At 32.3% G+C, this 21,673-nt stretch overlaps 1 protein-coding gene across 1 annotated transcript in view; it reads left to right on the top strand.

The window, feature by feature from the left end:
• Nucleotides 1–309: 309 nt before the first annotated feature.
• Nucleotides 310–21,673, top strand: part of LOC107447791 (uncharacterized) — a 30,684-nt gene continuing 9,320 nt past the window's right edge. Inside the window, exons 1-4 of the mRNA XM_087152474.1 lie at nucleotides 310–510; nucleotides 4,084–4,221; nucleotides 16,243–16,365; nucleotides 20,365–20,460. Coding sequence (XP_087008600.1) covers nucleotides 427–510; nucleotides 4,084–4,221; nucleotides 16,243–16,365; nucleotides 20,365–20,460 — 441 coding nt within the window. The 5' untranslated portion in view covers nucleotides 310–426. The remainder of the gene's footprint in view (nucleotides 511–4,083; nucleotides 4,222–16,242; nucleotides 16,366–20,364; nucleotides 20,461–21,673) is intronic.

Consider the following 21,673-nt stretch of genomic DNA (forward strand, 5'->3'; position numbering starts at 1 on the left):
ATATATATATATATATATATATATATATATATATATTACGAAAAAAAATGAAAAATGAAATTTTTTTTATGTCTACGGTGTTACGTACCAAACCGAATAGCTCATTAATCAAGTAATGTATAATTTCGGAGGGAGTCTTGCCATCACAAAAGGTATTTCTATTCTTAAAATCGCACCTCTTTTGCACAAGACCACTTTCTCCACAAAAATATCGTGATGTCCCACTTTCTGGAGAGAGAGAGGGAGGAAGTCTATTCCGAAAAAAGGTTCCTTATTAGAGATTACCTAAGAAGAGGTCAACAGTTCCAGTCGAGCGATTGCCAATAGAGGAAAGAATTGGAACAAAAGAAGGAAGATGGCGAGGTCTTTGACTGTTCTATTTTGTTCAAACAGTCATTTGCCTTCAGAGAGTCCACACACAGAAAGATGGAAAAATCTAAAGTAGCTGTCGACGAAAGTTCTACAGTGGATTACAGAAATGAAACCAACAGTATCGTCAGTCTGCCTCCGGTAGGTGTCACCCTTTTCATTCAAATATTAATAGAGTGGATCTCGAAATATTTATGTATACTAAATGCATGCGTTCATTAAAATGTTCGAATGATAAAGCTTCAGAATACAGTCAAATTATTGGATGCACTATTAAGATTCTACGTAAAATCTCGATACTTTAGTGTTTTTATGCGACCATTTTTACCACTTGTTTAAGTTCAATGGGTTAACATCGTAATGCAATAGGTTGACAATAAATACAAATGGGAAGTATGTAAAAAAGCCCCATTACATGTGTGTTTCACTATAAAAGTATTGCCTATACAAAACATGCAATCATTTAAAAAAGTGCGTCCAATCATTGGGTCTCATTATTATAATACAGTACTAATATGATATTTGATATAATAAATATTCTACATATTTATGTAATATATCGTCTCATTTATATTATTGTATCCTCTCATTCAGTAACGTCAAAACAATAAAGCTGTAAAGAGAGTATCAGCTGATCATAAAGATTTTACATAGACAGTGCGTCTCATCATTTGGCCAGGGGACTGTAAATAAGCAAACAAAATGTACATTTCAATAGTGTATGTACAGTGCAGAAGGACCCTGAATAACTTTTTATCGGATCTTCACTATCTGGAACTGAATCTTAATGGTTCGAGGGGGATCACCTTAAATATGCTAATGAGTCAGTAAAGATGATATAATAAGTTACGAAATCAGACACACAAACGTACTTTTTTTTTTGACGAATTTCTGACCCCCGAAATATAGGGTAGAGCTGCGTTCTGGAAAGTAGGGTTCGCGGACCAAAGTTTTTCTTGACAATTACCCTCGAGTATTTTGAGCGAAGATTTTTTTTTTTTTTTTGCCCCCAATTATAAAAATCGTTTAATCCAAAGATGAGCAAAAAGTGTCGTTTTGTTAATATTTATTATTTTTTTCATAATAGTCGAACATTTTTTTTGATTTGCATGGGGTATACAATGTTTTATATCGTTTTAAAGGATTATATATGGCAACATACAAATTGGATCGATCGAATAGTTCATGAGAACGAATTATTAAAATGAATTCTTTTATTTCAATTAAATGATTATTTTGTTTAGAATCAATAGAATGCTAATTTTTTAAAAACAAAATACTCCAATGTTTCTGTTATAAAAATTTATTTTTAAGTTTCAAAATGAAAAAAGGCATTTAAACTATCAAAAGGCAAAAGAGTTCAGCCAAATCTGAAGGCTAACGTAAAATAACCCTATCTATTTATTAAATAACTAGTCTAACTAACTTAACATATTTTTATGAATAGTAAGGTAGGTAGGTACTTTATTGACGTCGCATTAAAGCTGCACAATGGGCTGTTTTGCGACGTTCTGAGAAATATCCCTGAGGATGATCCGAAGACATGCCATATTGCAATTTTCGATCCTCTGCAGAGAGGATGCCTCCCCTGGTTAGATAGCCCGACGACCTGCGCGAAGTCGAGCACTTTACGGCGGAACAGTTTCACGAGGATCGATACCGCATACCTTCAGTCTCTACGCAGACTGATCAAAGTGATCACCCACCAGCTTGCGTACCGCAGCTAGTGATGCTTGACTTTGGTGTTCCACTGGGAACCTTGTCTTGACAATCAGTCCACTGCCGGATGAATGATTAGTAACTAATCAAGAGTAACTAATCATGAGAGTAACTAATCGTTAGGCTAACATAAAAAGTGATAGAAGCAAAATGTCCGTCATAAATTATTATTTAATTCTAACTTTTTGCTCGAAAAATAAATGGGAAAAGTTCTTTTCAAAGACCCTTTTGTCAATTGCCTTTTGAGTTTATAACCAGAGTAAGTGCATTTTTATTGTTTCTATTTTAAAAACAGTTTTTATTTTTACTATGAAAAGATTATGTAGTTGGAAAAAAATTTTGTGTAATTTTAATATCTACATAACATAATGTATTATTTCAGCGAAAATTTTCAAAATTGTTTTGCAAAAAACGATGGACGTCTAAATGTATGGACACTTCATGTTTGCGTAGCATAAAAGCTATTAAATCAAATTCTCTCAATTTTTTTTTCTTATTAAACATAAAATCCTCCGAAACATTCGTTCCATTTTCTCAACTGACCCTTTAAAACACCGGGATAGCCTGGTTGGTAGGGCACTGCGCACATGTCCAAGAGGTTGTGGGTTTGACCCTCGTCGGCCGAAAATTGCCCGTGTAGTAAATGGTGACTGCTGCACTTTAAATCTGTCGAGTCACAAAGTCCTCCGTGTTTCCATAACAAATTATAGTAGTCGTAATAGTAGTAGTCGTAATAGTAGTAGTAGCCATAACAAATCAAATCAAGTTGTTGTAAACCCAAAATTGGGTCGGCTGTTCAACGACGGTTTTGAAATGAAATAAAAAGTGAACCTTTAAAGAGCCGTGGTGGCTCAGGGGAGAGAGCCGTTTGCCTTCTAATGCTGCGAACGGGGTTCGAATCCCTGTGATGACTGGTCGATACGAATCCCGCATCCAGCTTGCACCGACCACAATGCCGACGTAAAATATCCTGAGTGGTGGACGGGTCCCTTTGTCATCAAGCTAACCGTGGGATATTTTTTTCTCCATGTAACGCAATTGCCGGTTAGTTTCATCAAAAAGTACTAGGTGAAAGCAAATGTCGTGGAACCCTAAAAATTGAGTCGGCTGTTCAACGACGGATATAAGAAGAAAAAAGTGTCCCTTTAAATAAGTATAAAAAAAAGCTCTCTACGGTTTATTACTGATTGAGTACAAAACATAAAGTAAAAATAAATATACCTTGTGAATACCTTTCTTTTAAAAGAAACATTAGTGAATACCTTTCTTTTAAAAGAAGCATCAGTGTTGGAAATACCAGACTCTACAATTGTGTGCTTCATTCATTTTCAAATGCCGTAAGCAGAATGAATCTACATTTATAAATTCAAGTTTGTCAATCGCAGATGGTATAACACAAATATTGTTTTTAAAATTTTATTTCCACCTGTGTTAACCATTCAGGTATTCACAGGACAGATTGTGTCGGCCATTCTTTAAGGGGCCACCCTATTAGATTGGCCAATGCTTCTCCTACAGAGAATGCCTTGCCCGGGATTCGAACCCATAACCTTTTTTGATGCAAGTCCAGTTCTTTGACCCACTCACCTGTCGGCTCACGTTACAAATATAAAGAACTAAAAATCATTCATGCGTTGCTTAAGTTGAATGTATATCAAAAGTGAATTCTGTAATCAAGTGAGAGAAAAAACTTTTTGTTTCTTAAAATTTATTCGAAACTTGAGAAGAAAAGAGACTTTTATTTGCTTTTTAAAAATAGTGTGCAGGGATCCTGTTTCCGGGCATTCAGGAAGTACGCATCCATTACAAATCATGCTAATTCAATAATTGCCACTTGAAGAAATATTATTCCGACGGTGCCGTGTATTAAAACGAATCAATAGGTTGCTTAACGAATGTCAAGAAAGAAATAAATTTGAAACAAAAATTCCACGGTACAGTTTTATTTCAGAGGTAAAGTTCGGCTGCAGAAACTAATGATTGTTCTTTTTGAAGGCTTACCACAAACCACCTGTTTCGACCTCCCTAAAGATAGCTCGAATTCTATCGCTGACATTGCTGGCCATGACAGCGATCATTGGCATCTTGGTCATTATTGGAATGTACGTTCATCAAGGATACCAATGTCAAAACGTAAGTTTTTATTTTTTTAGTTATTCCTGTGACTGACACTTTTTATGTTTTGTGCATTTCACGCCCACTACACTATCTGACACCGAGTGGTATGGATGTCGGTGCTCCCCCTTGTTGCATCAGTTTTCTGTGGCGTAACTACCACAACGATCATTAAACATCCATTCCCCAGTATATAACTTGATTTTATGTACCTTTTGATAGATTAGCAGAGTCTAATCGTCTTCTATGAGATAACGACTCCTTCGATAATTGGGACTGCGTTATCCTCGCGCTGATTGCTTCTCAGTTTCATTTATAACACACACACACCCATGAACTTAAATACAGGCTAAATCTCAACACCTTCATCCAGCTCTCCCGGTCTTTCACAAATACAGCAACCAGTGGTTCGTCGAATGCTATCCCTGATAAAATTCTGGTGGAGGAGTACTGTGGCGTAACGATTATTAAACATCCATTTACCAGTATATAAGACATGCTGGATTTACCTTTAGATAGATGAAGGTTGTCTTCCCCCCAGTTTTTGAATAGGACTTCCATCACAGCAGTGAGGATGGCCACGTCATCCCAAAGGTGTTCCATGGGATCGGGGGTTCTGAGAAGGTCTTTTTGGAACACCCATTTCTTTAAACCACGTCTGTCTGTGCAAGCCTCGATCTGTGAATGCTGGAAAAGAAGTAGACCTTATATTGACATGCATTTCAGAGTTTCCAACCACAGGAACTGACGGACCCATTCACACACACCTTTAATGCTTCAACCACCCTAACACTCTTTTGGCCAGACAGTGTATTTGGACCCAGTATTTGAAGTGAATGCACAATCGTTTGAAGCATTTAATCTTCGGATGATGTGTCGTGTTTTTTAAACCTAATTGAGAACTAATATGGAACTCTTACATTCATTTAGAGCACTATAATACTATACACAGTTATAAGGATTTGTGTTCAAAATCGTAGTATACATTATGGACCCCCAAATAGGTCATACAACGAGTGTTGCCGTTTTTACGAACCAGCATCATTGCGTCCTATATATATATATATGCAAGTATATAGAACTCATAAATTAAGTGTTAAAATATTGAGAAAATAATTTAAAAAATAATGACATTATTTTTAAATTATTTGTTTGCTGTTTCATGTTTTAAAATCTTTCGCATAAGTAAATGTCATCTTTTTTCTTTGTGTTAAACTTTCACTGAACATCTCTGAAGAGACTAAAATTTCATAAAAGTTTTTCACGCTAAAAGACGTTTATCCGTTTATTTAAGGATTTTGTGCCATTAAACTCTACATTCAATCAATCAACCGTTTATTTAAATTATTCATTTAATAATTCATTTATCAGAAATTCAGTTTTTCGAAGAAATTATGCTTCTTATTTTTTTGTAATATTATGCTCTAATGTATCATGATACAAATACCAAATTTTATCCCACATTTTAAAACCATGTTACTTCTTCGGTAAGAATGACCGAGCTCTTTGGCGTTTACCTACAGTCACGTTGGCATCACAGATTATGGTACATTTTACCATAGTCTGGTTGTTTGGACCATCTATTGTTTTTACTCGGATGAAACCGGTTTGCATTTGTTTACGTTACTTTATCAATCGGTAAATATTGTAATATAATGCGTCAAAAATAAATACAAATAGGAAGCATATAAAAAATCTCTTGAATAAAAAAACGCATTACATATATGTTTAAAAAAGTATTACGTATAATTTCTCGCAAAACGTGTCATTATTAAAAGACTAATAATTTGATATAATAATTATAATATACTAATATAATGTTTGATATAATAAATATTCCATATTTATATAACCTATTGTCTAATTTATCCTATCGTCAAATTCATATTATTTACAGTCTAATTTAACCAACTGATACACGGTTAAACCGAGTAGTTGCAAACCGAGTAAAAACAATAAAGCTGTATCACCAGATAATTGGGTATAATATAGCCTACGTCACAGGTTGTGTTGTTCCTACTAAATTTAACCCATGAACGACATTTTCTGCGAGCCTAACCTCAAGCCACAAATAAACAAACGAAGTGTTCGATCGTTTAAATAGCTGCTCGCCAGATTTTATTGCATTATAAAGAAAAGTTATTGAAACTAAATACAACTAAATAAACAACAACAACTAAAACAAATAACAACAACTACTAATAACAATAACTAAATAAACAACAACTAAATTCCATTCGTTTAGCATTGCGTCATATGTTGTTCCTACTAAATCGAAGTAGTTGCGTTTTTTTCATATTATACCCAATTAAGATTTTACATAGAATCTTAGAGTGCTTAGAATAATTTGGCCAGTTCACAATAGTAATTTTAATTTCTCCAAATTTTTTTTCTATTGACATTTGTCAATTCTTTTCTAACCCTCTTTCGCGACAAAGATCGGCAAAAATATCGCCTTTTGAACGGCAGAGGTCATCGCCATCTAAACACGTTTTGTGAGAAGTTTCCCATGTTTTTGAGATCGTTCTGCTCGGTGAGAGTGCGGGGGGGCATGCTCTAATTCATTTGAAGCAACTAACCAATGTATTGTAGATTTGTTTTCATAATGACTGTTAAAAATTGAATGCCCAGTTTTAAATTTCCAATGGAAACCTCACAAAAGAAGTCTGACCTAATTATTTGAACGACAATACATTGGTACCAAATCTAGAAGAAGAAAAATTATTTGTTCGAAATTCTTTGAAGCTTATCACCAAAAAAGAAGAAAAAAACTGAATAGATTGTAAAATACATAATAAAAAGAATTATATATGATATCTATTCATGAAAGAAAAGTTTAATAAATAGATTCTTTCAGATGAATGGGTCATTTTCGAAACAGATTTGGTTTCAGAAAAATATAAATATTCGAATTGCAATGAGAATATTTCATCTCTAAGATATTACTTTTTGATTAGGAAATAAAAAATAAAATTTCTCTTACCAATGCTTCAAAGTGTTCAAATATTTACACACTTTTCAAACTTACCCTGTAAAATTGTTAAATGACATAGATAAATAAATAGTAGATAAGAGAGAGGAACTAATGAACTAATGACGTCGTAAATGTTGACTTTTAATAAATTTAATATTTAATGACCGTTTAATAAAAATGAGAAAACTGGAGTGTTTATTGTCAATCCAAACATGAACAGTTACGAGTCTCAATTCGTTAGGTAAAAATATTGCTCAATTTTAAATATCTTAAATATCATTCCCCGCAACAGCCATATATAGTTTTATTCAATAATTTTTAATTATTAAAAGTAATGGGTTATTATTTTTTTTATCCATTCCATCTTATCGTAAATGAACAAATAAATACTTTTTGTATCAGATATCGTTTGATTATTTCTTGAGGATATAATATCGTTTGATTCATAATATCGTTCATTAATCAAACGATAACGTTATATAATATCTTTAGGATGGGTCGCATTCATTTCATCGACAATCACTTCATCGACACACCATTTCATCGACACCACTTCATCGACAGGCCGTTTCATCGACTAGGTCATTTCGTCGACAGGCCGTTTCCTCGACAGGGTTGTTTCGTCGACAGGCCATTTCGTCGACAGGGTCATTTCGTCGACAAGTCATTTCGTCGACAGGGTCATTTCGTCGACAGGGTCATTTCGTCGACAAGTAATTTCGTCGACAAGTCATTTCGTCGACAAGTCATTTCGTCGACAGGGTCATTTCGTCGACAAGTCATTTCGTCGACAAGTTATTTCGTCGACAGGGTCGTTTCGTCGACAAGTCGTTTCGTCGACAGGGTCATTTCGTCGACAGGGTCATTTCGTCGACAGGGTCATTTCGTCGACAAGTCATTTCGTCGACAAATCGTTTCGTCGACAGGGTCTTTTCATTGACAGGATCATTTCGTAGACAGGGTCATTTCGTCGACAAGTCATTTCGTCGACAGGGTCATTTCGTCGACAGGGTCATTTCGTCGATAAGTCATTTAGTCGACAGGATCATTTCATCGACAAGTCGTTTCGTCGACAGGGTCATTTTGTCGACAGGGTCATTTCATCGATATGATCGTTTCATCGACAGGGTCATTTCATCGTCATATCATTTCGTCGACGGGGTCATTTCGTCGACAGGGTCTTTTCGTCGACAGGGTCATTTCGTCGACAGGGTCATTTCATCGACAGGGTCATTTCGTCGACAAGTCATTTCGTCGACAGGTTCATTTCGTCGACAGGGTCATTTCGTCGTCAAGTCATTTCATCGACAGGGTCGTATCTTCACCTAGGTTATTACATCGACAGGGTAGTTTTGTCAGCAGGGTCATTTCGTCGACTGGGTCACTTTGTCGACAGGGTCATTTCATCAACATGATCATTTCATCGACAGGGTCATTTCATCGACAAATCATTTCGTCGACAGGCCGTTTCGTCAACAGGTCATTTCGTCGACAAGTTATTTCGTCGACAAGTCATTTCGTCGACATGATCGTTTCCTCGACAGGGTCATTTCATCGACAAATCATTTCGTCGACAGGGTTATTTTGTCGACAGGGTCATTTCGTCGACAGGGTAGTTTTGTCGACAGGGTCATTTTGTCAACAGGGGTCATTTCGTCGACAATATTAAGAAAAGATTATTTTGTAGGCAAAGTCATGCGTAATTTTGAAACTAGTCTTATGATTCTTTTACAATAGACGTTATGCCCCTTGCACTTTTTTGTAATTTAGTATATTTCTGATGAAATTTTTTAAGCCTAGCCTGATGCAAAATCTTAATAGTATGTTGAAGTTGCCGGAAAAAAGCATTTCATTTGAAAATTGCCTACTCCTCTATTCATATCACGTTGCAAAAACGAAACATTAATTGTATTTTACACATTTAAGTTGTATATTACACAATTTTTTTCTAATCATATTTAACACATTTGTTTCTAAGATTAATTTTTAATGTACATTATTGTAGATTATCATCGCAAAAGCAATTGCAACAACTATTGTGAATGATTCTTGATGTAGGGAGTGAATGACGGGTGAAATTAGGAAGGAAAAAAAGACGGTATAAAATGAATCTGTGAAATAATGAAACCATGTGGTAGATAGATAATTTCAATGACAAGGTTTTTTCGTTAACAGGCCATTTCAGCTGCAAAAATTTTCTGTCGATAAAAAAGAAAATTATACTTATATAACGTTCCCCCGCAATGAGTAAAACGCATTAATACAGTTTAAAATCTTGTCCAAAAAAAAAGAGAAGGAATAGGAACTAACTTTTGCAATGATAACAATGGTGATGTTTACGAAGAATTTAATCCGAAAAACACAAACCTTTTAGATAGTTAGCTAGTAAGATTACTTCTTGTTTTATCAAAAATTTATATATTCCCTGTGTTTAGATATTTATTTTTTTCAAGCTCAGTTGATTTTTTTATATGCAAGTAATCGTTAATTTTGTTACTATTGACATATTAATAAAATTTTCTTACATGAAATTTCAATATTTATATATTTTCTCTTTAAAAGAAAGATCGATATAGGAAAAAAACAAACTAAGTTGTATGAGTGGCTATTACGAAGGTTGGCGAGCGAAGTGAGCAACGGGCTGAACTTTATAGTATTATAAAAATCTTGGGAAAAAAATGCATGAGGGGAAAAATAAAATGAAAATCCAACTTGGAAAACATATTGGGAAATAATGTTGATAAATTTTTTGTTCTAATCCTCTTCCTCATGTCTTTGTAAGCTATTCTGCTGAAAAGGGAAGTTTCTGACAATTCTTGTGAAATTTAAATGAAATATTATTTTAAACAAAAATCTTGTTCTCGCATTTCCAGTTTATTTTATTTCTTATTTAATTAATTATTTATAACGTTGTGGCGTTTAATATGTATTTTATCCTATATGTTCCCTAAACATTTATAAGTTCTTTTACCTTATAAAATAAACTTCGTTAAAGTAAAAAAAAAAAAAAAAAAAAAAACTCACAATGACTCCACATCCTCGGTATGCGATGCAATCGAAATGATATAAAAAATGGTTCTAAATCAGAGGAGGGGAGGAAACCTGTCTAATTGGTTTTTATGATCTAAAACATTTGGGGGAAAAAACGCAATTTACTACGATATAACAAATAAATTGACTTTTGAGTTTATAATTGAGGAGAGTTATCTATATGCATCTGATTTTATTCCCATTAATGTTTTATTAAAATAAGTTCAGCAAACTTGTTTTTTTACTCAAATATTAAAATGTTTTTCTTTTCGATTTGCAAGAGAATAAAAATTTATTTAAATTAATAAAATTTGCAGGGAGAGTATATATTTTAAAGGCGAGCAATAAGTCCTTTAAAAAGTGTAAAAGTGTAAATTTTTAAATATCATGTTTGATATGTGTCCTGATAAAGAAATGTGAATTTTCGTTACCAAAACGAAAAAAGTGGAATTTTGAATGTTGATAGAATATTTTGTGAAATTTTGTCCTTGTGGTTTTTGCTATGCGTGAAAATTTTTATAAATTGTTTTTCTCATTTGTAGTCTATTGAACAAACTTGATATTTTAAATACATATGCATTTTTTATTTTCATTTTTTCTACATTTTAGTTTTGAGTCTCCTGGCTTGTTCAGGCAGAAAATAATCAAAATTTTGGTTGGCGATAAGTCGTGCTAATAGTGGTCAGTAAGTGTTTGAAAATTGTGTTTTCATCCTGTGTAGAAAATCAGTTAAAAATTTCAGCAATTATACTAGTAAAAAATTGGTCAAATTTTAATTGCAAATTTTTTTCTTCTTTTTTGTAGAGTAGGAGTTATTTATTCTTACATTTAAATTCCAAGCTTGACTTTTTGTTAATTTTCTTTTAAGCAAAATGTGTCTAATTTAAATCCTGCAAATAAAAAATTAATTAATTCATCATTTACTTACTACTATTATTATTCTTATTAAATTATACTATTATTATTTAATTATAATAATAGTATAATGCAAAAATAGTATAATTTGATAGTATTAGATTAGAATTGAATAATTAATACTATTATTAAATTCACTATTCATAGAAAAAACATTTTGTGAAGACCAAACACTAACAGGCTTGCAACGTTACGCCCGTGCTTCTAAATAATTTTGGTAAGGTGAGTAGCACTTTAAATATTGTGGGAATCTACAACCGCCTCGGTAAATACTTAAACATCAAGTTTGTGTTCCTATTATTCTTCGAAATCTCTAATAGTAGTAACAAAACTAAGACTCAATTGGATTGTTCGAATACGCATATTCCTGTCCTAATGTTAAAGATGCTGAACAAAAAGTTTAAAATTGCTATTAAAGTGAACATTAAGAAATTACTTTTCCATCATAAAAAACCAAGAATTTTTTTTCTACTTAAGCAGATATAATAATTAGGTCTATGATTATTTTCATTTCTGTGAGAATTCGACTGATGTCTATGTTTTTGTTAAAATTTATGTAAAAATGTTGAAAATTTTTACAGCAATAAATTTAGCTTTCCTCTCCTTGAAATAGTGTCTACATTTTCATTGTAATATATTTTTATTGCTTTCAATTCTAAAAATATATTTTATTAATTTGATTTGATATTAAAAACAATTTGATTGTTAACGTTACACTATATTAACTGTAACCACGGTCCGGATATCATGCTTGGTAATGTTCTGAAGACAATCCTTACCTATCCTAAAAATAAGTGTCGAGCTATTACGATTTAGATATAGAAAAGTAGATTTCGATACATCAACCGTTTAAACGCTTCTCAACTACCTATTAATTAATTTAAAAAGCGAACTTCTTTTAGTGCAATTGGAACAATAAACCGCCATAAAGAATTTTACTTTAGTATAAAATTAAATAAGTGCATTTTTCTAATTAATAATAGAAATATTTAGATTAAATCTCTAAAATAGTTTCAGAATTACGCATGACACTAGCAACGAAATGACCCTGTCGACGAAATGACCCTGTCAACGAAAAGACCCTGTCGACGAAATGACTTGTCGACGAAATGACCCTGTCCACGAAATGACCCTGTCGACGAAATGACTTGTCGACGAAATGACCCTGTCGACGAAATGACCCTGTCGACGAAATCATTTGTCGACGAAATGATCCTGTCGACGAAATGACTTGTCAACGAAATGACCCTGTAAATGAAAAGACCCTGTCGACGAAATGACCCTGTAAATGAAAAGACCCTGTCAACGAAATGACTTGTCGACGAAATGACCCTGTAAATGAAAAGACCCTGTCAACGAAATGACTTGTCGACGAAATGACCCTGTCGACGAAATGACCTTGTCGACGAAACGACCCTGCAAATGAAAAGACCCTGTCGACGAAATGACTTGTCGACGAAATGACCCTGTCGACGAAATGACTTGTCGACGAAATGACCCTGTCGACGAAATGACCTGTCGACGAAATGACCCTGTCGACGAAATGACCCTGTCGACGAAATGACTTGTCGACGAAATGACCCTGTCGACGAAATGACTTGTCGACGAAATGACCCTGTCGACGAAATGACCCTGTCGACGAAATGACCCTGTCGACGAAATGACTTGTCGACGAAATGACCCTGTCGACGAAATGACCCTGTCGACGAAATGGCCTGTCGACAAAACAACCCTGTCGAGGAAACGGCCTGTCGACGAAATGACCTAGTCGATGAAATGGCCTGTCGATGAAGTGGTGTCGATGAAATGGCCTGTCGATGAAGTGATTGTCGCTGAAATGAACCAGACCCCTTTAGGATATAATATAGTTTGATTTTTTTTCTTGAGAATTGCGGATAAAAAAGGGAAGTGTGACCCTAAAGGGATAATTTTGTAAAAGATTACGGAATTATTTTTATTTTGCTTAACCTAATAAATTTTTTAAGTTAACATTATTTGTTTTTAACATAAATACTGTTGTTGCTGTTGTTTTTGTTGTTGATTTACGTCGCACTAGAGCTGCACAATGGGCTATTGGCGACGGTTTTGGAAACATCCCTGAGGATGATCCGAAGACATGCCATCACAATTTTGATCCTCTGCAGAGGGGATGGCACCCCCGCTTCGGTAGCCCAACGACCAGCACGCGAAGTCGAGCACTTTACGGTAGCACAGTTTAACGAGGACTCATACCGCACACCCTCGGTCCCTACGCAGACTGATCCAAGTGGGTCACCCACCCGCACACTGACCGCAGCCAGTGATGTTTGACTTCGGTGATCTGATGAGAACCGTGTCTTAACGATCGGGACACATAACTGCGGGACACAAAAATACTGTATCAAATATCTCTAGTTGAAGGTAATTTGACCAAACAATAAGAAATTTGTTCGATGGAGTTTTAAAAAATTATTCTCATGAATATTTAAGTTTCCTTTATTTTCTTCTTTTCAATTGTACCTATTCTTGATTTTATCTTTCTTATAAAAATACTTCTCTTAACCTGCAATTTCGAAAAAGAAGTCATTTTGTAAAAAAAAAAAAAAAAAAGAAAAGAAAATTAATACTATATATTAAAATAGAAAAGTACACAATAGATTTATTCTAAGTGCAAGTTCTGATTGCTAAATACTTGATTGAAATTACACACGTTTACCTATTATATGTTAATGAAAAACAGACTTAAAAAACTTGTATAAAAAAGGCTTTTTTTCCAGATAAAAATGTGTCACAAGTGATCTTGATTTTACTTGTAAAGGATTGATGCATCGATTTGAAGCCCATCAAATGTTTAAAGATAAAAATAAAAAAAAGTTCTTTTTTACCAAAATTATGCTTTAAAAAAAGAAGAAGAGAAGAAAATTATGCGAACTCAGTTACAGCTTTTATAAACTCTGCTAAACAATATTGTGATAAGAACTACTACTACTTTAATGACTAGTTAAATAAATGGCTGTTGATAGACGTGGTTAATCCATTTTGGGCCAACATCTTCTCGATAAGTATTTTCTTTATTAACATTGTGAAGTATATTTTTCTGCTCTTTTTAACTGTTCTGAAGGGGCAGCATCTATAAAATATTTGTATATTCAATTGAAGTAAACACTTTCCGGTGATACATTTTCGAACTACGTCAGTTTTTTTTTTGTTTTTTTTTTAAAAACTTGAAACTGTTATTGCCAAATGTGACTTTTCTAAAATTTATATAGATTCGATATAAGATGAATCATATATTTTTACGATGGATTAAAGTAGCGATTTCTGAAAATATAATAAAAGTTAAACAAATGTTATTTTTGCTTCGACCAACGGAGTATTTATGTACCAGTTTATATTTGAAATAAAATAAAAGTTTTCTTGCACGAATCTTCTTTTCTGTGTAAATAAATATAGTTTAAGCATGTTTAAGTAAAAATAACATCAAATTATACAAAATTTCTATGCTGGGACAAAAATGGGTTAAAATAGTTTCTTTAAAACGTAGGAATGCGTTATCACATCATAAAAATCAGAGGAGGAAATCAAATAAAATGAGGTCATTTATTTTGAAGTGTTTGGGACGCCTTTTTGTGCGTCTTTTTACCCAATTCTCCAATATTTTTAGACTTTGTTTCTGTCATTTGTCGCAAACATCGGCGGGAGTACGACTTTCTGAGGAAAACAAAAAATGAGGTTAATAAAATTCTTTAACAACAGTCATTTTTAAAAGGAATATTTTCAACAACTCTTTCATTTCCTCAATATTTAAATTATACTCTATTTTCATAATTTTAATGACGCGAAATTGTTTTAGTTAGGAGTTGATAGTGTCGTTATTTCATTACATTTGCTTTGTTCTCTTAAAGTATATTTGATGTCCTGAAAATATAAATTTATTTTTTGCTAGATAAAGAACACGTGATTCATTTATAGGATTTCCGAAAAGAATAGAAATGATTAAATATTACGAAAAATACGATCCAACACCCAAAAATACCCTTGGGATAAATGCATTCATAATTTATTAGAATACGCATAACAGTTTAAACCCAGTTTTTGTTTTACAATTACAGTATTTGAAGATATTCCTGCCCCCCCCTCCCCCCGGCTCAAGGAGGCTTTTCACGAAATGCATCTTTTAAAACTATTTTACATTTTTAGATTTTTGATCCGCTGCGCAATTTTTGAGATAGTTTCTCTGCTTTCTGATTCTAAGATTTTGACAAAAATATAAAACAAATGAATAAATCTTTTGTAATGTTGTATACGAGCGATATTTGTGACTCGCAATACCTTTCTCATATTCACATTTTATTTTTATTCATCTACTTTACTTTTTAATCCCGGAAACATTTAAGAAAACTATAAACAGTATTGTTCGAAATTTTATTAACTCTTCAACTAAGTAGTTAAAGAATTAGACATAGTTCGAAAGACAAAGTAAACAATTTACAAAAAATCTCGTTCATTTCAATTTTAGAAATTTAGAAAAAAAATTCTAAAGATTTGATCAGTACGCATCGCACAAACATAAATACTCAAAAAAATTTACGACCTTTTAAAAGAAAGAAAAAAATTTTAATTTTCGGGAGATTAAGATTATTTAGAAGGTAGGTAGGCTGGTACTTCATTTACGTCTCACTAGATTCGCACAATGGGCTATTGGCGACGGTCTAGGAAGCATCCCTGAGGATGATCCGAAGACATGCCATCACCATTTTGATCCTCTGTAGAAGGAATGCCTCCCCTTCTTTGGACCCATATCGCACACCCTCGGTCCCTACGCAGGTGATCAAAGTGATCCATCACCCAGCATACTGACCGCTGCCAGTGTTCTACTGGAAGCAGCGTCTTTACCACTTTTGGGGCAATTATTTATATGGAGTACTATATTTGAGGATGTATTGCGATTAAGTAAACTTTTATCGTTACATTCTGAACTTTTGTTTGAATGCAGAAAAGAGTAAATTTATAGCTCAACTTAATGACACTGAGAGCATGGACAAGTTAGTACCGAAGAATTATCAAAGATGTGTGAAATGGTTTGATTCATAGGGTGAACCCTATTAACGAACCCTAATTAATTGTTTTTCCAATTTTAGTATGCAACCCAACCGATGGCCAGAATTGACAGAATGGATCATGAACAACAATCATCAGAATCGAGCAAACAACCTGTGAAGAAAGATTTGCCACTTAAGCTTGAACTGGATGCTGCTTTGGGAGTAAGTCATATGAATTAAAAAGGATATGTGGAGGGCTAACGAGATATTATTATGCAATCCTCTGATTCCAGTCAATCAGGTTTTATGCATAAAATGTACATTATGAGACCGCGCTATATAAAATCTTAATTATCAGATGACAGCATTGCTGTTTTTACGCTGTTGTAACCATTTTACCACTTGTTTATGTTCGTCTATCAATGGGTTAACATTGCAATGCAGTATGTTAGAAATAAATACACATGTCTATAAAAAAATCTCCCGAATGAACACCCCGTGTGTTTATATAAAAGTATTGTACAGAAACTCTTGCAAAACCTATCTTTATAAAAACATTACAGTGCGTCTCATTATTCTAATATGAAATATATAATACATCGTCTAATTTATATTACATATCATCTTATTCATTGATAGACTAACGTATCACGTTAAAACAATGAAGCTGTATAGTATGAGCTGATAATAAAGATTTTTCATAGAATCTTAATAGTGCGTCCAAGTCCAGGGAGTGTAGTTTTGCGGTCTGATGCCATTGAGATAGTGAGCCTCTTTTTTTTTAAAGCTGCATCGAATCAAATCAAAGTTAATTGGACTGATTTAAAAATTGTATGAAAAGTACAGGGTATTCGAAGTATACTTGAACACCCAATAGGGTGGCAACTACTTTACACTATAGGGGCGTCCGAAACCGAGGATAGTTCACCCAAAATGTTCTTTTACACCACTTGGTGCAAAATGCTTGTTATTCAGTATCGAGTACAACATAAAAAAAGAATTTATGGTGCATATATACACTATTTCTTATAAATAAATTAGTTTGTTAATCAAAGACAGTAGGGGAGAGTGGGTTCAATTGTAACAGGGTACGATTGTAACAGAGCAAAAATTTCGAGTGTCGGGTTCTAGATTTGGTTCCTGAGTGGCGCACAAGGTGTATTTAATAAATCTACATGTACACCCCTGCTGGCAACCATTTTTATGTACTTTTGAAAGAGTTACATCACAAAAGATATTTTCACACTACGTAAGTACTTTTTTTTGGTATTAGAATATTATATTGTAACAAAGTAATTTTGTTTCAACAAATAAAAATCATTAGCCGAATATGTAAGTGGACACCTTAATTAACATTTTAAAAAAATAGTTTTGTTAATTAACTAGCATTGTTTTTGACAAATGAAGCTGAAATAGCGTCTTGGGGACGATTGTAACAATAAGTAAAGGGACGATTGTAACAGCTGAAAATAAATAATCTTATGTCTACAAACCATTACTTAACTCCTTAATAACCACCAATAGTTTTCTATATCATTTATATTATGCTGCGTGTGCATTATTTTACTTATCACCTCTCACAGCATAAATTAAAATGTTTTACCCCTAAAAGTTAAAAGTTAAACCCTTTAGGTCTCTGCTCATTATTATTTTTACTCCTAAAATATCACTACTATTTTGATCAATAAAAAATATATATCACAACTATGATAATATGTATAATTAACTATGTTTTAGTTGAATGTATGAACTGTTACAATTGACCCCGTAAGTGGGGACAATTGTAACAAGTGCACGACTGTCAAAAATTGTTAATAACTAATATAATAATATTTAAAATAAGGTATTTATTTTCTTTTCTAGTAGAGGATCGTCTACTTTACTCGTCTGTCAATTAATACTAATAATATATTGGATTTTTTGTTAGTTAAAAATAGTTAAGTAAAAAATTTTACAATTGACCCCACTCTCCCCTACAGACAAAATATTCATAAGAATTTGCTCAAAACAGCAGTTAAGTATTAGAAATTTATTTTATGTAATTGTCAGAGTTATTTATCTTCATCATGCAGCTGAAAACTGACACGCATTTTATAACAGTTTGAACGAGTAATTTTGTCACATCCGTTCGACAAGAAGACTGACATTACTGGGCAAATAATCGATCGAGATTAATATTTTTTTTACCAATCAGCAAAGAGGATTGAAACTCGCTTGCCATTCAATAGGCTCTATGAACAGTTTTCTCAATTAAATTCGATAGGAGGAACTTGTATTTTTGTCCACTACAAACTGCCATCTTGGCCACCCTATTCACTCACGATTTTAGCCAAATAGTTTAAATGTATACACTAATCATTCTTTAATAATTAGAGGGAAAAAATACAGTCCTATAAATCTCGGCAGTGGATGCCTGTCTGAAAACGGCTATTTGAAATGTGGAGAAATATTTGTTTTGAAAAGTTTAGTAATATTAACCTCTGATTATTTTTAATCATCCTTTAAAATGTGTCATTATTTGTACTACTTGTTTAATACTTATTTTAAAAAAACTTTAAAACCAATTTTTTTAAAATTGGGTTAAACTTTTAATCAAGTAAATGCTTCTATAATACTTATTTCTATCTTTGGAACGTGGTAATTTTAAAATGTAACAACATATATTATTATTATTTATACTACACTCTTTCAATAACTCAGAAGTTCATAATTGCACGTAATAAATAATGCGATATGTTTTATATCATAATCATGTATACTACTGTAATGTATTCAAAATAGAAAACCGTGTATATGTAATATGATATGCCATACAATAATCAAATGTCATAAAATATCATTAAATAAATCTGTTATATATTATGTGTTATACATTATATATCTATAACACATAACCTATATTCACATAGTATATATGTGACACATTATAATATATGTTATGCATTATATTATGAAATAAATCTGTTACATGCATCGGATCCTTAAATGCAGTGAATCAAAATCATATTAGTTAATCATAGTATGCATAGTTCATTTAATCATATAAATCAAAATCACAAAACATAGCCACAATATCGCCATAAATGCAATTTGTGCGTCCATTTGCTTCAACACATTTTACTTAACATTTAATATCCATCTATTTTTAACTCAAAATTGACAATTAAAATCTTTTCAAAAAATAAAACATATTTGCAAGTCAGTTTTTTTTAATGTATTCTTCCCTATGTTTATCAGTATAAAATAATAGTAAAATATTGTATTTTAAAAAAGAAAAGGAAACTTACCCGTAACGATTTGATCTTAACACATATGCAGAATCCAGTCACTGTTCTTGTTTCATTTATTTATTTAAACTAATCATAAAATTGTGGATTTTTTTAAATGAAAACAAAATCAAAGTAAATAAAAATATATTTCTTGACATTTGGATTCACAAATTTAATCAATTTATAGCCAAATCCGACCATTATGGAACGATTTCATAAAGGAAACATATTTTTTTTCTGCTTAATCGTAAAGTTAATAATGATGAAATTCGCTAGTACAATATCTCAGTTATCTACTTAAAATTAGAATACTATACGCTATTAATTACTGAACAAAAATTACGAAAAGTTCTATAAACAAATACGTTTATATTGCATTCTAATTAACAATTGCATCAAAAGTAAACAGTTGGAAGAATTATTCAAATGGGAGTTTTAAAACTCAAATACTGTTGAATTTAATTTAGTTTAAAAACATAAAACTTCTATATCTAATTATGTTAAATACAGGAACTTTAACAAATTTATCACAAAATTTGATTTATTATATGAATTTTATGAAAAAATATACTTGTTTCTATAAAAGCAAATTAGATATTTCAAAATGATTTTTGTTAATTTTTATGTTGATTATGTAAACGTATATAACGTATGTAACGTTATGTAAACGTATAAATGTTATGAAAGTTATATATTCTACTTTTAAGACACTCAAAAAAATGTATTTAAAGTTTGATTAATTTGTACTTTGCGTATTGTTTAAATGTATATCATGTAGACAGTTTTCTCGGGTGCAGAACGTTCTATTCTTTGAACGTTAAAATAGTTCGTTAGAATAGTTGTTCATAGAACTTTGTTACCTATTTTTAAATTAAAAATTATGAAATATTTTCTTACAAAACTTAGATTGCATGTAGAATTTTTAGAAGATAAGTAACGTCATTTTTTCCAGACAATTTTGAAAAATCCTAAAAATAAAAAAGCGGAAGTGAACTGCGTTGCCGAAACAAAGAAAGCTAGTCAAATTATTTCACAAGATCCAAAAATGGTAAGTAGCGATTGTTAAAAATATTAATTACATAATCATTTCTAATTTTATTCATAACATTGTTTATCAAACGGTGTCTTTCTAGTCTCGAAAAATCTTTTGAGTTTAGTCAAATGTTTTCCACCAATCTTCAACAATTTCTGTTGTGAAGCGCCACCTATGTTGCGTCTGTGATTTGATAAAAAAAAAGAAAGTCTTTTTCATTTTATATCATAAGTTTATTTGCAACAATGATAAGAAAGAATAAAGGAAAATATTAATTAAGTTAAATTAATTAAAACAATATAAATAAAATATTATATTATCATTTAACATTAAATAACAACACACTATTTAAAAATTTATTTTTGTCATTGCAGAAAATGACTGAAATTAGAGTTAAAAATTAAAAAATGCTACTGAACCGTTGATTTATAAAAATGAAATGAAGTTGTGGGGATATATTTATCGGCAATATCAACCTTCATCGATGAAATCTACCCCAACAAAATAACATGTCTTATAAACTAGGGAATTGTATTTTTGTAGTAGTAGATGGATACACTACAGTACTCTCCCACCAGAATTTTATCTGTGATAGAATTCGGTGAACTGATATCACTAGTTGATTCATTGATGTTTTGTGAGAAACCGGGAGAGCTATATCAAGTTCACAGTCGCACCCGTGTTGCCTTTAGCAGTCGAAGTGTATGCAGGTCGACGTTGCGTGTGATCGCGACTGAGAAACAACAGCGTGAGGATGACCTCCTCGCAGTCACAAGTAGCAAGTCAACTGTTCAACGCGGACCATCCATCGAAGTAGGCATTATTATCAAAGTAGGCATGTTCACATCACGTCCGGGTCACCCATTTGGAAATATATTTATAGACAATGCCAACCTTCATCTATGAAAAGGTTCCTCAAGATTGAATCAAATTAAAATGATTTACATGCTAGGGAATTGTATTTTTGTAGTGGTAGATATATACTACAAAGTAAATACATAATATTAATTTTTGCCGACTAGTTTCAGTTGAACTGATGATGTCTTTAGAACTTCCTGTAAAAAAAGGACAGCTTTGGATTAATATCATACTAACAAATATATTTTAAATGTTAAAAAAAATGGTATATTTTTATAGTGTTAAGATTTTTGTAAAATGTGAATTACTGAACTTGAAACACACATTTAAAAATGTCTTTCCAAGTAAATCTTTTAATTAAATTTTGCAT

This window comes from Parasteatoda tepidariorum, chromosome 1 (assembly GCF_982258835.1).
Source record: "Parasteatoda tepidariorum strain Cologne lab strain chromosome 1, Ptep-v5.0, whole genome shotgun sequence".
NCBI classification, from domain to species: Eukaryota; Metazoa; Arthropoda; class Arachnida; order Araneae; family Theridiidae; genus Parasteatoda; species Parasteatoda tepidariorum.